Source organism: Chiloscyllium punctatum, chromosome 19, assembly GCF_047496795.1.
Source record: "Chiloscyllium punctatum isolate Juve2018m chromosome 19, sChiPun1.3, whole genome shotgun sequence".
Taxonomy (NCBI): Eukaryota; Metazoa; Chordata; class Chondrichthyes; order Orectolobiformes; family Hemiscylliidae; genus Chiloscyllium; species Chiloscyllium punctatum.
Genome location: NC_092757.1, coordinates 86,410,192 through 86,434,014, shown reverse-complemented (window position 1 = coordinate 86,434,014; position 23,823 = coordinate 86,410,192). Strand labels below are relative to the sequence as shown.

The window sequence follows — 23,823 nt, the reverse complement described above, 5'->3', positions numbered from 1 at the left end:
ATAGTAATTATTTCTCACATATGTAATATTCCGTTTCTCAACTGAGTAAATCTCACCACAGTAAGCTAAATATTCTACTGCATCTTTTCTATCAAAGGAAAATATTACTCTCTACAAGTAGATCAAACCAAGCAAGTTTTTCCAACCATTTCTGGCGAATTCACTTTAGATACTTCCAAATCCATATTTTCTACTCTATCTCTCTAGAGATGTTATGACACACCTTTGGAGCAGGTGGGATTTGAACCTTGGTCTCTTCTCTCAAATTGTATGGACATTCCCAGTGCACCACAATAGCCTCTAAGTGGTGTGTTACCTGCTGCCACAATTGTGCCACAAAATTGCTGCCACAATTGTGCTTCTGTGAGTCTGCTTTAAGATGAGTGACTGAGTCAATGAGATGTTAATTGTCCAATGTTCACATTTCAAAGTTGAGTGAAAGTTTATAGTCTTGTTGGGAAAGCTTTACATATTTACATTGGATGAAACCTTTAGTCTTACCATGGATACCGCCAGTAATATCTGATAAACAACGCATTGTGCTCCAAGTTCAACTTCATTAATTATTCCTGTGAATGAGAAACAATACCTGAGAGACTGTTGTACTTATTAACCTTAAAAGAGACAAAACTACATTGAGAGGAAGCTGAACAAACTTCATGTCCTTTGCCTTCAGTGTGTCACTCTCTATCAGCCCTTTTCTCACTCCCTCCCTTCTCTCAGATCCTCTCCCTGGTCTCAATGTTCTTGCCTCTGCTCTGGATACTAATGGCACCCAGCAACTTGAATTAATGTATGTCATACATTTATTAAGCCATTAATAGTACATACAATCAAGATGGGAGGAGTGCACTGTCTTATCTCATCACTCTAAGATCACAACAATCTATTTATCTGACTGTAATGTTTATCTTTTTAACTTTATTTCTCATTTTCTGACTTATATGAAGAATCACTATAATGTAGTGTATTTTTTTCTCTTTGTTTCTCTACTGTATCTAAGATGGGGCCATGAGGCTCAACACTGTAAACTTTTCACTGTACTCCTGTACCTGAGTATATGTGACAATATACTTAATTATAAATTGTTTTTCCTCATTCCTGAAATAGACAATTGTCTGCTTTCTCTACATTCGACTTGGAAGAAAAAATAAATCATCAATGAAGACTCTTTAATGCGCGCAAAGGGCAGAATCTTTCCAGCCCATGATGAACAATAACAAGTCAGATGGGAAAACATAATGAAACTCGAAAAATTAGATTCTTGATGTCAAGAAAATAAAGTTCCATGCTACAACCAAGTTATGAAATGACAATTTGAGAATCTCAATAGGGACTGGTGAGAGATCTATCGAAACTAATTTGGATGATATTAGTACCAAATCTCGCCTCATTGAGATGCAGTTCCCATTCTCCCACTCACTGGATGGCAACAATTCCCAACACGGAAGTCAGAGTGAGCACCAACATCTCTAGTGCACAAATGATATCTCCAAGCTTCTATTGTGGACAGCAGTCACCAATATCTCAGGGTGAACACCATGTGGGACCCGTCACAGACCAATAATCCCAAAGAAAGACGCACACAGCAGAAGTGAAAGACTCCTGTAATTACAAATCCTTGCGTATTGACCTGATGTGTTGACAAGTGTTTAGCTCAGTTGGCTGGATGGCTAGTTTCCAATACGGGGTAAAGTCAGTACTGCGGGTTCGCTCCCACACTGGCTGAGGTCACCATGAAGGTCTTTCCTTCTTAACCTAACCCCTTACCTGAGGCATGGATGACTCTCAGGTTAAACTATTACTCTCTAATGAGACAGCAGCCCCCTGGGCTGGTATCATTTTGGTGACTTTGCCACGTTGTAAAATCCTGGCCCAAACACTCTTGGGCACATCATTAGAAATCTGAAGAAGGGTCACTGCAGCCGAAATGTTAACTTTGATTTCTCTCCTCAGGTGCTGCTAGACCTGCTGAGTTTTTTCATCAAATTCTGTATTTTCGTTCTGATTTCCAGCATCTGCCATTTGTTTCGGTTTTTCTTTTTAGTCATTACAGACTACTAACGGCCATGTGACTCAAGCAATGTCTTGAGACCAGGAAAGATTCACTCCAGTTGACAAAGTGACAATTGCCTTCTAAGGTCCCATAGCCTGTATGAGGTTCAGGAGTTGCTCACTTTACACTTTGCATCATAGAACACCTATACCACTGTCCCATAATGCAATGCTGCCTTTCTTGGATAATATGGAGGTGGGGAGAGGTTCTCTCAATCTGTTACTGCATGAGCAATGAAAGGCCAGAGCAATAGATGTTGAAACCAGGGCATAGTCAGTGTAGAAGCATCACACTGGGCACCTTGTCTGGGCCCGCTCTGTCCCAGCATTGGACAACACAATTCAAATACCATTTGTGTGTGGCTACTTTTGGTGAACATCCATTCGGCCAGACCTGCTGACGGTTTCCATCAATTTCAGTTTTTGTTTCTGATCATGTGAGGTCCTTGGGGAGGGTGAGGGCTAAGTGAGGGAATGTATTGGAGGCAATGGTGAACATCAGGCTTGGTGGGAGGTGGGTGCAGTAGCAGGTACAGAGTGAGCATGAGGTAGCAGAGAGAAGGTGATGACACTTACCTCACTATGTACTGCATCTTCCTCTGGGTTGTGCACATTGCACTGACCCAGTTGGCAACTTTGGACCAGACTGGCAGTCCTGAGGGAAGAGGAGGACTACTTTGTACGACTGCATTACTTTATCCACCAGGCACAGTGAACGTTAACATGCCTCTGATGACCATCTGTGGGCAATTCCTCCAACATTGCAACCTAGAAGAGCAGCTCTTGGCTGGGAGTCTCCAGCTGGGAGCTGCTGACCCAGTAAGTGTCTAAATATTGATGTCCAAAACAATGTCCAAACTGGATCCAGTAAAATCACAGGTAGGACATTTCTGAGAAGCGAGTCCAAGCAAGCAGGTGGCGTCGCGTGGTTTCCCCCTCCATGGTGTAATTTTAAGAAAATGCTCTCACACCAGTAGATTGGTGCTGGGTCCACTGCTTTTCGCCATTTATATAAATGATTTGGATGTGAACATAGCGGGTATAGTTAGTAAGTTTGCAGATGACACCAAAATTGGAGGTGTAGTGGACAGTGAAGAAGATTACCTCAGAGTACAACAGGATCTTGATCAGATGGGTCATGGGCTGAAGAGTGGCAGATAGAGTTTAATTTAGATAAATGTGAGGTGCTGCATGTTGGAAAGGCAAATCAGGGCAGGACTTATATGTTTAAGTGTATGGTCCTGGGGAGTGTTACTCAATAAAGAGACCTCGGAGTGCAGCTTCATAGTTCCTTGAAAGTGGAGTCACAGGTAGATAGGATAGTGAAGAAAGCGTTTGGTGTGCTTTCCTTTATTGGTCAGAGTATTGAGTACAGGAGTTGGGAGGTTATATTGCAGCTGTACAGGACATTGGTTCGGCCACTTATGGAATTCACTTCTGGTCTCCCTCCTACAGGAATGATGTTGTGAAACTTGAAAGGGTTCAGAAAGGATTCACAAGGATGTTGCCAGGGTTGGAGAGTTTGAGCTATAGGGAGAGGCTGAACAGGCTGGGGCTGTTTTCCCTGGAGCATCAGAGGGTGAGAGGTGACCTTATAGAGGTTTATAAAATCATGAGGGTCATGGACAGGATAACTAGACAAGGTCTTTTCCCTGGGGTGGGGGAGTCCAGAACTAGAGGTCATAGGTTTAAGGTGAGAGGGGAAAACTTTAAAAGGGAACTAAGGGGCAACCTTTTCACACAGAGGGTGGTGCGTGTATGAAATGAACTGCCGGAGAAAGTGGTGGATGGTGGTACAATTACAGCATTTAAAAGGCATTTGGATGGGTATATGAATAGGAAGGGTTCAGAGGGATATGGACCGGGTGCTGGTAAATGGGATTGGATTAGGTTGACATCTCTGATCGGCATGGACAAGTTGGAATGAATGGTCCTGTTTCTGTGCTGTACATCTCTCTGAGTCTATATCCAAACTGACCTTTCAATGATCCTTATTGTAGAAAAACAATCCAGATATTCACAATCATTTTTCACATGATTCTTTCAAAACATGAGCACCAAAAAAAAAGCCTTCATTGCAATGCTCACAATGACATTGGTCACTCAGGAACCCTTCACTTCAGGGTCCAGCTCAGCCAGTCAGTCTGTCAACAGAGCTCTGAGCACATCTTTGAGATGGCTGACCACACCACACACCAGCCCAGCAGTGAATTCCATTTTGGAGTCTTTCTGTGTACTTTATCTTGTAGATTCTGTGTGCCCCAGTTTTGGCATATTTAGTTAGTGTCTAATTCCTTACATTCTTGTCCTAGGCTATACTTGAATGAATGCAATAGTAAATAAAACCTGAAAGAACTAGGGACTCTGGAAATCAGAAACAAAAACAAAAATTGCTGGAAAAGCTCAGCAGGTCTGGCAGCATCTGTGGAGAGAAATCAGAGTTAATGCTTCGGGTCCAGTGACCCTTCGTCGGAACTCACGTCTGGAGGAAGAGTCATGATGTGGAGTTACTAATGTTGGACTGGGGTAGACAAAGTTAAAAATCACACAACACCAGGCTATAGTCCAACAGATCTCATATCAGTGCATGACCCTCTGATCTTTTGCTATAAATTCTGTGTCCTATGATCCTGCCCCACTAGTTACCTAACGAAGGAACAGCTGTCCGAAAGTTTGTACTTCCAAATGAACTTGTTGGGCTATAACCTGGCGTCATGTGACTTTTCACTCTGTGGACAAAGGAAGCTGTCTCACTGACTGGCCTGAATCCAGGTCAACACCAAGCTGTCGTACCTCTACAGATGGGCACAACTGAGTAAACACTAGAAATAAGGAACCTTTTAGCCTGAAGCACAGTTGGCTGGTGCAAGATACACACGAACGTAACAGATTGACAGGAGGAGTTTTTTTTAATTCACTCATGGGAGGTGGGTCTCATTGGCTGGTCCAGCATTTATTACAATCCCTAGTTCCCCTTGAAGGTGGTGCTGAGTTGCCTTTGTGAATGTCCATATGGTGTAAAATGTTTCACTATATTCACCTGCTAGGAAAACTCCAACTTCATAACTCCACCATTCAATGCATAACATCAGCATGCTTGGAATCGCCAACCGCACAAAGAGGCCCCACTCCTGCATGCAATCAGTGGACCATGCTATATAGAACAATAAATCAATGGAGTTAATGGTGTGAGTATAGGAAACATGTGAATAACAACAAGGAGCAACATTTCGGAGCAAAACGACACCGTGTGGAGAGGTGTGTGGGAGCGGGCAGAAACTAGAAAAGTGCAAAGCAAATGAATAGGATTCATTTACAGAAACAAGCATTAATCACAGATAAACTGTAAATTACCTGCCCAAGTGTTGACGTGCAACTTTCTCCATCGAATGTATATGAACAGAAAAATAGTTTGGCAGTACTGAGAGACAACGTTGGCAGCTGCAGAACCCCTAGAAAATAGCAATTCATACCTTAAAGTTAACTTCAAACGACCTCCATTTTTTTACCTTGTCCATTTTTCCTAGCCTTACCTACTTTCTATCTTGTTGAGTTTGGTGTCAGCAGAATAGATCCATTTTCTCCTTTTCACATCTAATATTTATACCCATTTGATATATTAATCTCCCCTTTACTGCCATTAGCACTCCCTCTGTCTTTCATTCTGAGCATCTTCACCATCTGCTCCACTGGCTCCTCACGCCCCCCCCCCGCCCCCCCATGTCAACAACATTAAAAAAATCATTTTCCAGTCCCTTTTCGGTCCAGGAAAAGAGTCAGATTGAACTCCAAACATTAACAATGTTTCTCTTTACACAGAAGCTGCTAGACCTGCTAATTTTTCTCCAACACGTTCTGATTTTATTTCGGATTTCTAGCATATGCAATATTTTGCTTTTGTGTAACTGGGTCCATGTGCTGCATTGGATCAATCCTTCAACCAGCTTTCACAAAATGGATCTATAATCCAAAACAGACACACGTTCTGTCGCTCGGTGTGGAGGCTGCATTTACTGGAGACTCGGTGACAAGACTGTAGAAATCTCAGCCACTCATCAGCTCAGCACCACTCCCAACCTTACCTTTATGCAAGCAAGCAAGAATAAGCTGCATTGCAGAGAGATCACAGATCAGATGGTCATGGTCATACACTTTAATTCAAATAAAAAGAAAAATCTTTGCTACTTACCCTACTCCCAAAGAAAAAATATTCAACAACAGATAATGTATTACAGCATTGAGAACATTGACAAGTGCACCAGTGAAAACCTGTGGCATTGTGATCCCCTAGAACAAGAACAAAGCAAATCAGAATTTTCAGGAGCTGAAGGATTCATTCAGAACAAGTTAAAGATGATTGACAAAATCGGAGACACCACGTTGAGGGAAAAACGTTCTTACACAACAAGAGATTAACCATCTGGAAAGCACTGCCTGATAGAGTGGTAGTGATCTTCAAACAAAAGCTGAATGAATACTTGAAAGAGATTAGTAACTGCATGGATATCTGGAAAGAGCCAGTGAGTGGATTACTCTTCAAAAGACTCGACATGGACTACTCTATTCAATGCTTCTTTGATTCGAAAGGCGGGAAACAATAGCTCTTTAACATATGAATGAGGTGAAGGAGGTTCAATGTTTATGGAGATGGAAAGCTGGGTGGGTCAGTTTCGAGAGCAGCTCAGTCCAACAAATTGACACCAGTTCAGCACAGCTCCAATTCAGTTTCTTAATACAGTATTCATGCCATCAATAGGAAGTTAAATTTCCAATTGGTCATTCCAACTTATGATTTGATTTAATGTTGTCACATGTATATGAGTACAGTGAAAATTTTTGTTTTACAGGCAATGCAGGCAGATCATAACATACGAGGATATGTGGATTATAAGGTGTTTGGATAGAGCGAGACATACAAGGCTATGGCTGCACAAAAGATGCTCAAATGCAAGGTCAACATTAGATTTGAAATTAGGGAGGTAAAAACAATGACTGCAGATGCTGGAAACCAGATTCTGGATTAGTGGTGCTGGAAGAGCACAGCAGTTCGGGCAGCATCAGAGGAGCAGTAAAATCGACGTTTGGGGCCCCCGACCTATCACCTTCATCCCCTCCCCCACTCACCTATTGTACTCTATGCTACTTTCTCCCCACCCCCCACCCTCCTCTAGCTTATCTCTCCACGCTTCAGGCTCTCTGCCTTTATTCCTGATGAAGGGCTTTTGCCCGAAATGTCGATTTTACTGCTCCTCGGATGCTGCCTGAACTGCTGTGCTCTTCCAGCACCACTAATCCAGAATTGAAATTAGAAAGGTCCATTTAGCAGTCTAATAATAGTTGGGAAAAAGCTGTTCTTGAACCTGTTTGGACATATATGTTATGATTATGACGTCCAAATTATTTACCAATGATTGCTTTGAATCTGATAGCTTATATATTTCAAAACCCCTCTACTCTTAGAGGTACTATGTATTTAATTGAGTTTCAGGATTCTCCAAATTGCATGGAGCGATTAAACAACTAATCCCTTCTTTGGGGACATTAGTTGAAGGATAAGTAATGCCCCAGGAGATCTCTTGCTCTTTCTGCTGAACGTTTTATGAGATCCTTTGCAGCCATCTGTTGTGGTAGATGCATCCAAGAGGTAAGATCATAAGAACATAAGAAACAGGAGATGAAATAGATATGGTACCGGTCAAGCGGGCTGCTTGGTCCTGGATGGTGTCAAGCTTCTTGAGTGTTATTGAAGCTGCACTCATCCAGGCAACTGGGGAGTATTCCATCACATTCCTGACTTGTGCCTTGTAGATAGTGGACAGATTTTATGGGAATCTGGAATTGAGTTATGTTTTGCAGGATTCCTAGTCACTGACCTGCTCTTGTAGCCACAGTTTATATATAGCTAGCGCTTATGGCAAACCCCAGGATGTTGATAATGAGAGATTCAATAACAATGATACCATTGAATGATAAGAGGCGAAGGTTAGATTCTTCCTTGATGGAAACGCCTGTCACTTGTCCAGTGTGAATACTGCATGCCAATTGTCATCCCAAGCCTGGATATTATCCAGATCTTGTTGCTTTTGAACATGGACTGCTTAGGTATCTGAGGAGCTGTAAACAGTACTGAACATTGTGCAATCATCAGCGAACATCCCCATTTCTGACCTTATAAAGGAGGGAAGGTCATTGATAAGAAGCTGAAGATGGTTGGGCCTAGGATACTGCCCTGAGGAACCCCTACAGAGATGTCCTGGAGCTGAGATGACTGACCTCCAATAACAACAACCATCTTCCTGTGTGCTATGAATGATTCCAACTAGCAGAGAGTTTGCACCCAATTTCTATTGACTCCAATTTTGCTCGGGCTCCTTGATGCCACACTTGGCTGAATGCAGCCTTGATGTTAAGGGCTGCCACTCTCACTGTCCCCTCTAGAATTCAGCTCTTTTGTCCATGTTTGAACCAAGGCTGTAATGAGGTCATGAGTTGAGTGGCCCTGGCGGAACCCAAACTGGGTGTCACTGAGCAGGTTATTGCTGAGCGGGTAGCACTGATCGCACTGTTGATGACACCTTCCATCACTTTACTGATGATGAAGAGTAAACTGATTGGGCGGTATTTGGCCGGGTTTGATTTGTCCTGCTTTTTGCGTGCAGGACTTACATGGGAAATCTTCCACATTGTCAAGGACATGCCAGTGTTGTAACTGCACTGGAACAGCTTGGCTAGGGAAGCAGCACGTTCTGGAGCACAGCTCTTCAGTAGTATTGACAGAATGTTGTCAGGGCCCGTAGCCTTTGCAGTATCCAATACCACTTGCCATTTCTTGATTTCATAAAGAAAGAATCAAACTGGCTCCAGACTAGGTAATGCTGGCTACCTTCTACTAGACACTTCTGGCTGAAGGTTGCTGTGAAAGCCTCAGCCTTATCATTCGATGATTCCCTACAGTGCGAAAACAGGCCCTTCAGTCCAACAAGTCCACACTGACCCTCCGAAGAGTAACCCACCCAAATCCATTCACCTACTCCCTCCTAATTCACCTGTTGCTGTGGGCAAATTAGCCTGGCCAATTCACTTCACCTGCACATTTTTGGAGGAAACCGGAGCACCCGGAGGAAACCCACGCAGATGCAGGGAGAATGTGCAAACTCCACACAGACAGTCACCCGAGGCTGGAATCGAACCCGGGTCCCTGCCATTGCAAGGCAGCAGTACTAACCGCTGAGCCACCCAGATGTGCTGGGCTCTTCCAATATTAAGATTGGGGATATTTGTGGATCCTCCTTCCCCAGTGAGTTGTTTAGTCATTCATACCATAATTCACGGGTGGCAGGACTGCAGAGCTTGCATCTGAAGAACGGTCACTGGACCTGAAATGTTATCTCAGCTTTTCCTTTGCAGATGCTGCCAGACCTGCTGAGATTGTCCAGCAGTTTCTGTTTTTGTTTCAGGTTTCCAGCATTTCCAGTTTGTTTGGTTTAGATCTGATCAGCAGGTTGTGGCATTACCTGTCTATCACTGGCTGTATATGCTGTTTGACACGTAAGTAGTCCTGTGTTGTAGCTTCATCAGGTTGACACCTCATTTTTAGGTGTGTCTGGTGCTGCTTCAGGCATGCCCTGCTGCACTCTTCATTGAACCAGGGTGGATCCCTTGGTCTGATGGTCATTCTAGAGTGGGGGATATTCCAGGCTATGCAGTTGCAGATTGTCTTTGAATACATGTCTGCTGTTGCTGATGGCCCAAAGTGTCTCATGGATGCCCAGACTTGAGTTGGTAGATCTTTACAAAATCTATCCCATTTATCATAGTTGTAGTGTCAAACAACTCAATGAAAGGGATTCTGAATGTGAAGAGAGGACTTTGTCTCCATAAGGATTGTGCAGTGGTCACTCATGGACAGATGGGTGAGGGTGAGGTCAAGTATGATTTTCCTTGTTGTGAATCCCTGCTGCAGACCCAGTCGAATAGCTATGTCCTTAAAAATCGAGCATGCATGTTAAACATTGACTTGAAAACAAAATATTTAAAATGTAAAATGTAGCACTCATCGTGTACCTGATTTTGAAGGTATCTGATCTGTAAATGATAAAGGAACACTGCCTGAGAAAACAAAATGGGGGATAAACGGTGGCCTTAGATTCCACATAGAAACTGTTACAATTTCAGAACGTCTCAAAGTGCCTGACAGATAATTAAGATCTTTGGAATTGTACAGGAAATACTGCAATCAATTTGCACACAGCAAGATCCCACAAACATCAAAGCAAGAGAATCTGTTATAGTGACTAGAATTGGCTGACCCAAAACATTTTGGTCCAGATTTTCACTCTTCAGATTGTTGGCTGGAATCAGGTACTTCCTCAGCTCAGTACACCTCATTTTCAATTTGTTTTGGGCGAGGTGAGAGTGTGGGAAGTTAGAGGTTCAGGTTGGACGAGCGTCCACATACCCCAGATTCATCTTGGAGATTGCCACAGGGGCTGCTGATCTGTTAAAAGGCCCAGCTGGGTTGTTTTCTTTAAGCAGTGTAGCCCAAACCTCAATATCCCCACAACATTCTACCTACTTTCCTCCTGCACACGCTCCAACTCATGCCATCACCCAGCCCAATAGAATATTTGCAATTATCCACAATCGAAAAAAATACAATTTAGTTTCCCATTTGCTTAATCAAGTCAAGATTATGAAGTATTGAAAAATAACTCAGTCTTACATCTAAACTGCGCTAAGTCTCTTGCTCCTGTGAGAATGGGGTTTATTTGAACTTAGCACTGAGTTTGGATTCAGCATGTTGGAGTCATGTCTTACACACTTTCCACCCTCCACCCCACCCCCTCCAAACGGGGCAAAACATGTGATTGGTCAGAAATGGGGGTTGAGATTCCAATCCAGGTCCCATTAACTCTTTTTAAAGGTCACCCTGTAGAATTCTGCTCCATTGATTCTGTTTCAGAAAACAGCATCCTGCATTTGTGGATTACCAGCATCAATGGGATTTTGTTATAGTAATGAGTGTGTGATAATACTTTACTCACAGGGAGGGCAGGAATAAATATCAGCACGTACAAATTTGTTAACCTGTTGGAGAAATAGGAAAGGTTGTTAAAAGCAGAAAAACTGTTCAAGACAAAAATTAATGAACAAATACAAACTCAAAAGGGGACATGCAATATGTTGAAACCACAATGATTGCCGATCTGGGAGTGGAAGGTTGTGGGTCAGTCCTGCTTTGAAACTGTACATGTTTTTGGTTATAATTGTGTTCGGTGGGACTGGTCAGGTCAAAGCCATGAGAAAAGTAAAAATAAATTGGAGAAGATGGAGCTTCAGTGTCAGTTTGAGTCAGGAGAGTTCAAGACCCATCTGCTCCAGAGGTGCACCACAATATTCCTGAACAGGTTGGCTGGAAAATAGCGCACCTGAGAGAAAGGGTCTTCCTAGGGATAAACGAAACATACTTCTAGCCCAACTATTATGCTTCTCTCACAATAAATGATAATATTCCATTAGCCTTCTTTAATTACTTGTTCTTTCTGTACACTAACCTTTTTGTGAATCGTACAGTGGTACACCTAAATTCTTCTCATTTTGGAATTCTGAAATCATTCTTGATTTAAGCTCAAATTGATGAATTTTACAGTTTTCTTGTATTATGTTTCCAACCCATCTGGCTCACTAATGTCCTTTAGGGAAGGAAACTGCCATTCTTACCAGGGTCTGACCTACACGTGACTCCAGACCTGCGGCAATGTGATTGACTCCTAACAGTCCTCTGGATAATCAGGGATGGGCAATAAATGCTGGCCTAACCAGTGATGTCCTCATTTTGTGAATGCACATTTAAAAAGTTCCACATGCCTACTTGCTTACTCACTCACTCAACCTATCTGTATTTGTCTGCAATTGATTTGTCCCACATGCTTTCCTATTTTTTATGCCATCTCCAGTTGTATCTGACGCACCCTTGTCTAAGAAAATTAACATATTTTGTAAGAAGTTGAGGTCCCATAATATAGCCATGTGAGACTCCATCTGTTACATTCTGCCAATCAGATAAAGAACAATTTAGAAAGGAGAAAAGGTGCTGAAGTTGCAACCAGTCAGCCATTAGAACATAAGAACTAGGAGCAGGAGTAGGCCATTTGGCCCCTTGAGCCTGCTCTGCTGTTCAATAAGATCATGGCTGATCTTTTTTGTGGCCTCAGCTCCACTTACCCACCCTCTCACCTTAATTCCTTTATTGTTCAAAAAAAATCTACCTTAGCTTCAAAAACATTTACTGAACTAACGTCAGGGAATTCCATAGATTTACAATCCTCTGGGTGAAGAATTTTCTTCTCAATTCAGTCCTAAATTTTGAGGCTATGCCCTTAGTCCTAGTTTCACCGGCCAGTGGAAACATCCTATCCACTTTATTTTATCTATTCCCTTCATTATTGTATATGTTTCAATAAGATCCCCTCTCATTCTTCTGAATTCAATGAATATAATCCCAGTCTACACAGTCTCTTTTTATAAGTCAACCCCCTCAACTCTGGATCAACCCAGTGAACCTCCTCCATACCCTTCCAGTTAATGATGTTTCACAAGTCAATGATGCACGGCGAGGAATAGTGGGATCAGGGGAAGGTCCTTGTTTATAACTTGAGTACATGAAAAATGTGTGAGATTAGACCTTAAACTCAACCTTTCCACATTCTGCAATTGTGCAGCTCCATCAGGAGAGTTCATCACTTCAACATGTTTAGTGCTAAATGCCACCTGTTTCACAACAAAGCATGAGGACTCTTACTTGGTCACCTCAGGAGACTGCTTGAAGACTAACAGGATGTTTTCAGTGTTGATGAAGAGAGCCCAGCAGGGGAAGCAGGCGATCAGGAGAATGAGAATCCCTCTTTGGAGAATCACTCCAATTCGCTTCAGGTTCTTACTGCCATAGGTCTGGGAAAAGGAAGATAATTTAACATCTTTGATACATGACAAACAGAAACTTTTTCATAGAATCTCTGCAATGTGGAAGTAGGCCATACTGACCCTCCAAATAGCATCCCACCCAATCCTTACAACCCTGCACTTCCCCTGGCTAATCCAACTAGTCTATACATCCCAGGACACGATGGACTATTTAGCATGGCCAGTCCACCTAACCTACACATCTTTGGACTGTGGGAGGAAACGGGAGCACCCAGAGGAAACCTGCACAGACAGAGGGAGAACGTGCAAACTCCATACAGACAGTCACCCGAGGCTAGAATTGAACCTGGGTCCTAGATGCTGTGAGGCAATAGTGCTAACTACTAAGCCGCCATGCTGCCCATTTCCTACTACAACAAGTAAAATTATCACATTTACCAATTGTAACTCTGCACCCTCTTACTGCGTAGTATTCTTGGTCAGTGTATACATTTCTAAGTTTCAATCCCTGAATGCAGAAACATAAAGAACATCTGCAGATCTTTTAACACCTTAGTGTTAAAACTAAACTTAACCTGCACCTTAGTGTAGACAGCTTACAATATTTTGATCATATTCAGTAAAGATGAGAGTTGGTAGAGTTATTCAAACAAATGAAATGTTCTTAAGGAGTGAAAGGGAGTACCAGAGGGTAACACAAGTTCAAAATGGTTGTGTAAAGAATGAACAGAGAGATTTGATCCCAATCTGTTACAACAAAGTAATCTTGTCTGTTTGTTATTGGAAGCCTTCACCACATATTATACATGCACTTACCTGGGACATGAGTGTGTCACAAGCTAACGACAAACCGGCACCTACAGAGATACCTGATACATTGATGAACTGTATAATGGGAAAGAAGAAAGTAGGAAATTGAGTAACGTAGGAGAAGATGCCACAATAAAATAAGCAAAATATCATTATGGTCAATGATAATCTGTTCCCTCTAAGCTGTGCAGCTGTACATGTGTGCGGCCATTCCGATGTTGCGCGCGTGGTGATTGGCATTCCATTTGTCAATCGTACCATTGACTTTTGGAAACCACTTCCACACTTTGGCCTCAGAGCCTGCGCACTCTAAAAAATTAGAGGTAACCTTAACTATGATATTTTTTCCTTACAACCTAACCTCCAAATCTGTCCATGTTGCTTCCCTACTTTCCTGTAGGTGCTAAACATTATGAAGGTACAATCACATGGGACTCAGCAGTTCTTCGGGACCCATGTGACAAGGCTATAGCTTTAAGAGATTGTTTTATTCTGTGTTTTTTTTTTAAACAGAGGCTTTCAGACAGAGGTGTGCACTTGCAAAGCCATTGAAGTAAATAGCTTGTGAGGCCTTGGGATTTTTTTTAAAGTTAAAACAATAGAAGCATCCTGAATGGATGTGGTCAGCTCTCACTGACCAGGAGTTCTGGGGTTTCTTTTACGCTCAGCGGAAGCAGCTGGAGTTTTGAAGAAATAGGAGCTAACTTTCCCCTCTCTTGACTCTCAGTTAGAAACTGAGGTTTCGCTTTGCTGCTGAGCTACCTGTGAAACACATCTATTTTCTGAACTTACCTTTTTACCAGGGGATGTATTTATGTGATGTTACTATATTGGAACAGTTAATTAGTAATAGTTACTGTATCTATTATTCTGATGAGTTTTCCAATTCAGTTAAGTTATTCTAAGTTCTTCGTTCTTTTGTTGTATTTTCCTGTAATGTTTGAATAAATTGAATTTTGCTATAGGTCGAGTTGTTTGACCAGTTAAATTGTATCTGAAATACAGCACTTCACATCTGTCCTTAAATAAGAAAAAGTTAGTATCTAGGCTACCTTTTTAAAGTGTTTTGAGGGGGGGTTGGTCTGGTCCATAACACCCTCTGTAAATGACCAACCTTCATTTGTGCTTCCAGATAATGCTAACAAGAACAAAATCTTGAATTTATATGGCACCTTTCACTTAGAACAGAAAACCCAATGGACTTCCCACAGGTGGGTGCAAAATGAAGGCTGAGCCAAAGGAAGAGTTTTTCAATAGGATTACTTGAGGCTTGTTCAAAGGGATGAATTTTAGGGACGATTTTAAAGGGGAAGAAAGTGGAGAGGCACAATGGAAAATTCAAAAGGTGGGACAGGGATTACAAATGTTGGAGGACCATTTGACAATTAAGAAGGAGGAGTTGGCCTCATGGTATTATTACTGGAGTGTTAATTCCCTCAATTTTTTTATTCCCTACAGTGTGGAAACAGGCCCTTTGGCCCAACAAATCCACACCAACCCTCTGAAGATAACCCACCCAGACCCATTCCCCTACCCTATTACTTCACATTTTCCCTGACTAATGCAAATATCCTACACATCCCTGAACACTGTGGGCAATTTAGCATGGCCAATTCACCTGACCTGCACATCTTTGGATTGTGGGAGGAAACCGGAGCACCCAGAGGAAACCTATGCAGACACGGGGAGAATATGCAAACTCTACATAGCCAATTACCCGAGACTAGAATCAAACCCAGCAGTTAGCACTGCTGCCTCACAGTGCCAGGGGCCAGGGTTCAATTCCAGCCATGTGTCAATTAAAAACAATTAATAGCTTTAAATTGAGGGGTGACAGATATAGAATAGATATCCGAGGAAGATTCTTTATTCAGAGAGTAGTGAGGGCTTGGAATGCTCTGCCTGCAACAAAGTAGACTCGTCAGCTTGAGGCATCTAAATGGTAATTGGATAAACATATGGGCAATAGTGGAATAGTGTGGGTTAGATGGGCTTCAGATTGGTTTCACAGGTTGTGCAACATTGAGGGCCTGTACTGTACTGTAGTGTTCTCTGTTTGATGTTCTATGTTCTATGTAATCCAGAGACCTAGATAATAGCCTGGGGACCTGGGTTGGAATCCTGACATGGCAGATGGTGGAATTGGAATGTAATGGGGAAAAGAGAATCTGAAATTAAGAGTTTAATGATGACCATTGTCGATTGTCAGGAAAAGTCCACCTGGTTCAATGATGATTTGAGATGCCGGTGTTGGACTGGGGTGGACAAAGTTAAAAATCACACAATGCCAGGTTATAGTCCAACAGCTTTAGTTGGGAGCACTAGCTTTTGGAGCACTGCTCCTTCATCAGGTGGTTGTGAAGGAGCAGCGCTTCGAAAGCTAATGCATCCAATTAAACCTGTTGGACTACAACCTGGCGCTGTGTGATTTTTAACTTGGTTCAATGATATGCTTGAGGGAAAGAGTCTATCATCCTGACCTGGTCTGGCCTACATGTGACTCCAGACCACAGCTCTTAATTCTTGCTTGCAGTTCGGGATAGGCAATAAAAACTGCCTGGTCGGTGATGCCTTCATTCCATGAATAAAAAAAGAAAAAGAAAATCAATCTTTGCCTCTCTCATCATCCACACTTTAAGCAGATGACAGGTCAGAGTACCGACTCATTCTCTGCTCGCAAATGAGTAACTCATTCCTTTGAACTGTGGTGATTCATGGCCCTGTGACCAAGGTGGTGTCACTTCAGAAGAATTGATGTGCTCATCAATAATTAATTAATCGCAAAACAACCCGGTTCACTTTAAGAATAAACTTACCGCTGTAGCAAGTGAAACCGCATCCAATTCAATTTTTCCTAAGTGCCCGCAGAATATGGCACTGACAATACTTGTGAGAAACATCATCAGCTGACCCAAAAACTGTTAACAAAGGAAATTTGAATTAAGCTAATCAATGCTTTCACTGAAAACAATTATTATCATGGTGAAGTCGAGGAGGTATATTACCTCACTTGAGGTTAATAGAACACTTAGCACCTGTTCAATCAAGAGGGACTAAGCTTTTAGCAGAATTACAAGTCATCATAATAGTTAAACAGCCCCTCTGGCCATGAAAAAAAAATTGTTTTACGAATGTGGAACCTCATTCATTTGGAAGAAAGTTGTGGTTGTAAAAACGATAAATGTTTAAATAATTTTCTGTACTTGCTAATGTATTTCTCAATCCCATGCATATAACCCAACCTTTGCTTCATGTGAAATGATTTAAATGTAACTTTTATTTCCCATTTACTACAGTGTGCTATTCTGTCTGTAAGGATTCATCCCTCTGACTGATTGAAGAGCACTCCTGCTCCTTATCCTGCCTCAGATTCTTCACTGAGAGAGCTGAATTTGAGCTCACAGTGGAAGACTAGAAAACTGCACGGACAGGCCTAGGAATTGCCTTTGGAAGTGTAATATAAGGTGATGTGTCACTTAGGCAAAAACTATTCTTCCACCACCGACGTCAAATGCTAGGCCAAAGAAACCATTTCTGAATGATATTAGAATGAATTCGTAAAACGCATACTGTTAAATTGATAAAGTATGTGAAAGAAGTTTAGAGCACAGAAGGAAAAAGCCATTTGGTTCACTGTGTCCATGTTGGTCAGCAATGATCTGACTACATTAGTCCCATTTTCCAGCACTGGGCTACTTCAACACAAGTGAATAGCTAAATACTGCTCAAGTTTCTGGCTTAATTACCCTTTCAAATATTGAATTCCAGACACTCAACATCCTCTGACTGAAAGAAAATCTCCTCAAAACTCCTCTTAGCCTTTAACCTCTTACTTAAAATCCATGCCCCTTGGTTATTGATACCGCTACAAAGGAAAAAAGTGCCTTCCTGTCCACCTTACCTATGCCCCTCATAATCTTATACACCTCTATCAGGCTCCCTCTAAATCTCGCTGCTCCAAGCAAAACAATCATAGCCCTTTCAATCTTGCCTCATAACTCAGTCCTTCCAACCCAGGCAACATCCTATTAACTTTTCTCTGTGCTTTCTCTAGTGCGACCATATCTTTCCACAGTGTGGTGATAGAATTGCACATGGCACCCTAGTTGTGGCCTAACCTGCATATTATATTGTTTTAATGTAACCTCCTTGCTGTTGCATTTATGCCTTGACTAATACAGGTAAGTATTCCATATGCCTTTGAAACCACCTTATCTATTACACAGCACCAAGTTATAGTCCAACAGGTTTATTTGGAAGCACTAGCTGTTGGATATAACCTGGTGTTGGGTGATTTTTAACTTTGCACACCCCAGTCCAACACTGGTATCGCCAAATCATGACCTTATCTACCCAATCTGCTATCTCCAAAGCTCTGTGGATGTGTATACCAAAGCCCCTCAGATCTTCAGTGCTTTCCAAGGTCCTACCATTCCTAGTGAAATCCCTTGCCTTGTTAACCCTCCCCAACTGCATGACCTTAAACCTGTTTTGGATTGAATTCCATTTGCTACTGCTCTGCACAGCTGACCAGTTCATCAATGTGCAGTTTATGGCTATCCTCCACACTCTTAGCAACCGTATCAATTTTTGTGTCATCCTCAAATTTCTTCATCATATTCCCTACATTTAATTCCAACTCATTAATGGACACCATAAACTTCAAGGGTTCCAGCCTTGAAACTTGCAGAACCCCAGTAGAAACAAATTTCCAGTCATGGTGACTTCCCTCTCCCATCATCCTCTACTCCCTGCCTCTCAGCCGATTTTGGATCCAATGTGCCACTTCACCTTTGAGCCCATGGCTTTTCCATTCTTGACCGTTTGGCCATGAGGGGCCTTATCAAACATTTTGCTAAAGTAAATGTAGATCACGTAATGCACGATCCTCATCAATACCCTGGTTACCTCCTCAAACCAGGAATATTGAGGATGGAAGTGCATTTGACGATCCTTCAGATAATGATCTCATTATCTGACTTTGTCTATAGGTTAAACATATTTTCCCAGATTGTTAAGTGTTCTCAAGCTACTCAGTTCTTGTACACTGAGCTTCAATGTATAGCAGAGTTTTGTTAAAAGTCTTGACATTTGACATGCACTAGTGAGGGATTTAACATTGTTTGAATCTCACACCTGCCAAAATAATCAATGTTTGAACATGTACTGGAAAAATTAATTACTTGCTTAAATCAATTAATTACTTGTTTACAATAGACAACTTTATTCTAAGGCTGAATATCACCAGAAATCAGCTCAGTGTCATTTAGGGTGAGTTTCATGGATAATTTCTTTCCACAAGCCCTATCGAGTATTTTCATTCTCGACCTGCCTCAATACTTATTAACTACATTCCAATGGCATCCCACTTGTTGGATTTTCCCTTTCAGCACCGGTGGAAGTGCTCACCACAGCCAATACCTTCGAGGATTTCCCGCACCACCTTTGAAGCCCAGCCGGGCATTCAGTCAAGTGATGGCAGTTTTCAGCAGCCGTGCATGGTTCCTATCAATTGCTCCATTGGGACGGACATTATTGGTACTGCCCCTTCCCCACAGAGCTACCGAGGTCCTGATGGACAGTGTGTGTGTGTATGGGCATTACCTGTGGGTGGGTGGTTCTTGAGATGTAGGTAACTGGCATCCAAGATGGAGGATCAGAGGAGCAAGTCATGAGCGCTTGCCTGATGAAGGGCTTATGCCCGAAACATTGACTCTCCTGCTTCTTGGATGCTGCCTGACCTGCTGTGCATTTCCAGCAGCCCACTCTCGACTCTGATCTACAGCATCTGCTGTCCTCACTTTCTCCTGTGAGCTGGAGTTACCAAGTTACCACTCTGATGTTTGTGTTGGGCATTGTTGCTGTTGGAGTTTTAAAGAGCACATCAATAAAGTGAAGATATATAAGTTTGCAAACTGAATTTGGCACACAGAAGAAACTATTCAAAATGTCATCGCCATCTTTAAACAGGTTGATTAGAAAATGTTGAAATTGCAGTTTACATAGAGAATTAGTTGCTGACAGAAAATTTGCTTCAGGTTTGGGTCAGAATTTGAAGGTAGCTTGCTGATGAAATCTTGCTTTATTTTAGCTTTGCAAAGTTTATAGAACTTCACCAATGTCACTTTTACATTTAACACCAATGAAGAACAGTCCACTTTGCCCACGTTACAAAAACGTTCCAGAATCAGGTGGCCGGTGCAAGCATGTTGAGTGTGCCTGCCTGACCAGGGATCAATGCAAGGATAATAATAAAAAAAACAAAGAACTGCAGATGCTGCAGAACTGAAACAAAAACAGCAGAAACTCAACAGGTCTGACAGCATCTGTGGAGAGAAATTTCAGCTCCAGTGACCCTTCTTCGGAACTGTCCTTTGTTTCACAGGTGCTGCCAGACCTGCTGAGTTCCTTCAGCAATTTCTAGGTTTTCTTTTCCATCAATGCAAGGGTGCTGGCATAACCCAGCAATATCAGTTCAATATGGAGTACAAGGCACACACATGTGAAGCTATCTAATTGCAAGAAAATGCAGCCATTCAGAGACTTCCGCAGAACGTGAGCTGTCCTCTCCTGGATTCACATGAAGGGGGGGGGTGGGAAACTGGTGAGATTGAAAGTGGACAGCATGGCTATTAGTGCTGGTGCAGGTGGGGGAAAGGTGCTGAGGTGTTTTGAGGGAGTGAAAAGGCAACGCAAAGGGCATGCAGGGTTTGTGGTGTGGGAGGTTGTTGGGGGGAATGACAGCGAGATAGGAAAGATGTTAGTGAATTTTCAGATGAGGAAGGATACCACTTTGACTGAGACAGCACATCTAGGACAAGCCAAACAGAAGCACGCATGCAAATCCCTAGAAGCATGGCATTCCAACTGGAACTCTATCAACAACCACATCAATTTGAATCCCATCTACCACCTTCTGAGAAAAATAACAGCAAATGACTTCACCAACACAGGAAATGACATCACTAACCCAAGTAAACCTAGACATATAAATAGAAAGTGGGGCATAATACCAAAGCTTCACCAGAGGCTCACTGATGATGCTACCTAGTATAGTGATGAAACGTCTGAAAATGAACCTTCCAGCTCAGTGAGCAAACTTACATCCAGAGGGAAGACATTGCAGGCAGTAGCGAGGGTGGCAATACCTAGGCCTTGGTGGGAGGCGGGTGCAGCAGCAGAGACAGAGTGAATGTGAGGTGGCAACGAGAAGTATGTGGCACTTAACTTGCTGGAACAGGAAAGGTCATTGATCTTTTCATGCTACTGCTGGCTGTTTCTCCACAGGCAGCACTGGACCATGTGGCAACCAGTTTCCAGGGTCTTTTGGTGTAGGCTCCTCTGCCAGTCCTCTGGGAAAAGGGTGTCCCTCTTCACCCCCACTCTCTCCACCAGACTACCTTTCTGTGGCATAAGAAATCAGCAGAAATTTGATTTTAAGAATTGACCCTTCCACTGAAGATATCAATGGAGAGACCTGTATTCCAGGTTTTAATCCACACGACAATGGATTGGAGAGAATATAGATAAACTGGCTTGTCAAAACAAAGACATTTGCAATACTGCAGTTATTTGGAAAAGAGCACATTAATTCCTAATTTATTTTGTTCACTGTATAATAACTATACGGCATCCAGAAAATCTACTTTTCCATATTTTGACTTCTTTATACCATAATCACTACATAAACAATTATTAAACCTTTCCAACATTGACATATTTGTCCACTCCAATTCTTCAGTGGTTTTAATTTGTAAATGGATATTATGGTTAGTAAATGCTTGTTTTTTATACTCCACCACACCAGGGTAATAATTTCCACTGCATTGCAATTGAAACAAATGCTTAGGATTTTAATGTTTAGACAGAACAAGATTTTATTTTATATTAATGGTTTCTGAACCATTAGCGACAAAGACCACTTTCGTAATTACTATAAATTTGAAGAGAAAAGGAGACTTCGATAAAAGCAGAATGTTGACACCGATGGTCAATGAGTTAACCAGGAATGTATGATATTCATTCTTGGGAAATAGCTGTACTATCAAGTTTGTGTTCATTGCCAATTCCAAATTCCCTGAAAAGTTGATGACAGTTTAACAGAAATTGCTGTGGACCTTATGTTGATTGTACTAAATGGAGTGTTAGGCAGGGAATTTCAGAATATTGATCTTATGTTTCAAACGTGGGAAGACTTAAAGGAGTGAAGGTATGTCAGATAGAACACAGCCACTACACTGCACTTGTAAACCATAGTGTTCCGAATGTTGATGCAATTAAAATACTAGTCAATGGAAACTTCACCTGCTGGTGGCACAAGATTTGGAAATGTGCTTTTTCTCAAACTTGATTTGAGTTGTTAGTCAGTCATACTCAATAAAACAGATGGAAGACAACGCATGAAAGTCACTTTATAAACTTCTTTTATGGGATGTGTGCATTGCTGGCTTGGCATTTATTGTCCACCCTCAACTTCCCACAATGGAGGTAATGGCAAGCTGCCTCCTCGAACCAGTGCAGTCTGTGAGGCGTAGGTAGACCCACGATGTTCTTAGGAAGAGACCTCCAACATTTTTCCAATAGAAAATGTTGGAATACTCAAAAGGTCAAGCAGCAAACATAGAAAGAGAAACAGAGCTAGCATTTCAAGTCTGATGACTCTTCTTTAGAGTTGTTCAGTGCATTCTGGACTCAAAACATTAACTCTGTTTCTCTCCCCACAGGTGCTGCTAGACCTGCTGAGTTTCTCCAGCATTCTCCGTGTTTGTTTCAGATTTCCAGCAATATTTTGGTCTTATTAAAAGAGTTATAGAGACCTGTATATCAGAAGAAAAGCTAGAAAAACATAACAAACAGATTTTTAAGCAAGTACAGAGTCTGGGAAAATGGGGCTTATCTGGATTTAGAGGAGGATTGAACAAAACAAGGATTTCAAGCGTGTGGCAGTTACATGACTAAAAGGAGGATGAGGTATGGCAGGAGATAATGAGATAAATTAGGAAATACAAGATGGGTCTGCAGAGCTGCAAATGACAACGGTACAATCATTCCTCACTGTCACTGTCGACAAAAATAGGAGAAATGGCTTTAGTAGGAAAACAGTGAACTCAATATTATGCCTGAAAGTTTGAAAAATATGTAATTAACACTAATGCTCATGTTTGCAAGCCATTCAATAATGTACTTATCTCCCAATCCGAAAACCATTAACACAGTTTATCATGAACATGTATAGAGAGGAAATCTTGCTCATCGTGATTTTATTACAGTTAGCAACAATGCATTCATAATCACAGTGAATATATTTTCCTGCAGTTTTTAATCGAGATGCAAACTTATAACTAAATAGGAAAATCTCACCACTGGCACAGCAATTTGTGTAAGACCTTTTGCCTCCTGCCAGAAGTTCACCGGTATAGTTCCCCTCATCTTCCTCAGGAATAAATTCCTAGAGATTCCAGATATTTGGGGAATGGTGTTTGAGGTAGCTGGCATCAAATCTGCCATTTTTTTGCCAGTTTTCCGTGAGCCTTCGAGAACTATCGGCCAACTGTAGCACCTCTCTCCCTCAGATCTCTATGCCAGTTTAATATAAAGTTTCAATTTTAAATCAGTTACCACAACTGGACTTTGCACAGGACTGTACTCCTCACAAGCAGAATGTTTTTCTTATTCCTTCTGTGATTGCAATTAGTAGGCAGAAGGATGTTAATTTTAAACTGGTGATTTCCTAACAAAGGTGATTACTTCTTGATATCTAATAGGTAAGGGATATTTCACACTCTGGTCAACACTGCTTGTGAGCCAGTTTGACATGTAATGAAGAGTCCATCAACCATGGGTGATTTTAATCTTCATAAAGATTGGGGTCATCAGATTGGCAGAATTCATAAAGCATATTCTGAGGTGGTTTCCTATAACGATATGTTGCGGAGCCAACCATGGATCAGGCTAATTTGGATCTTGTAATGTGCAGTGAGGTAATTTTCATAAATATTGTCAGAGTGTAAGTTCCACCGGGAAACAGTGATCATA

The 23,823-nt window shown here is 41.8% G+C and overlaps 1 protein-coding gene across 2 annotated transcripts in view; it reads right to left on the bottom strand.

Annotated features, from left to right (window-relative positions):
- The window catches only part of LOC140491569 (multidrug and toxin extrusion protein 1-like), a 43,494-nt gene extending 20,220 nt beyond the window's left edge, over nucleotides 1-23,274 (bottom strand). For both annotated transcript variants that reach the window (XM_072589957.1, XM_072589958.1), the window contains exons 1-10: nucleotides 23,149-23,274; nucleotides 16,605-16,706; nucleotides 13,795-13,863; nucleotides 12,857-13,005; nucleotides 11,100-11,142; nucleotides 10,120-10,164; nucleotides 6,245-6,342; nucleotides 5,410-5,507; nucleotides 5,096-5,209; nucleotides 502-569 (exon numbers count right to left, since the gene is read on the bottom strand). In XM_072589957.1, coding sequence (XP_072446058.1) covers nucleotides 502-569; nucleotides 5,096-5,209; nucleotides 5,410-5,507; nucleotides 6,245-6,342; nucleotides 10,120-10,164; nucleotides 11,100-11,142; nucleotides 12,857-13,005; nucleotides 13,795-13,863; nucleotides 16,605-16,706; nucleotides 23,149-23,217 — 855 coding nt within the window. In that variant the 5' untranslated portion in view covers nucleotides 23,218-23,274. The remainder of the gene's footprint in view (nucleotides 1-501; nucleotides 570-5,095; nucleotides 5,210-5,409; nucleotides 5,508-6,244; nucleotides 6,343-10,119; nucleotides 10,165-11,099; nucleotides 11,143-12,856; nucleotides 13,006-13,794; nucleotides 13,864-16,604; nucleotides 16,707-23,148) is intronic.
- Between the last annotated feature and the right edge of the window lie 549 nt (nucleotides 23,275-23,823).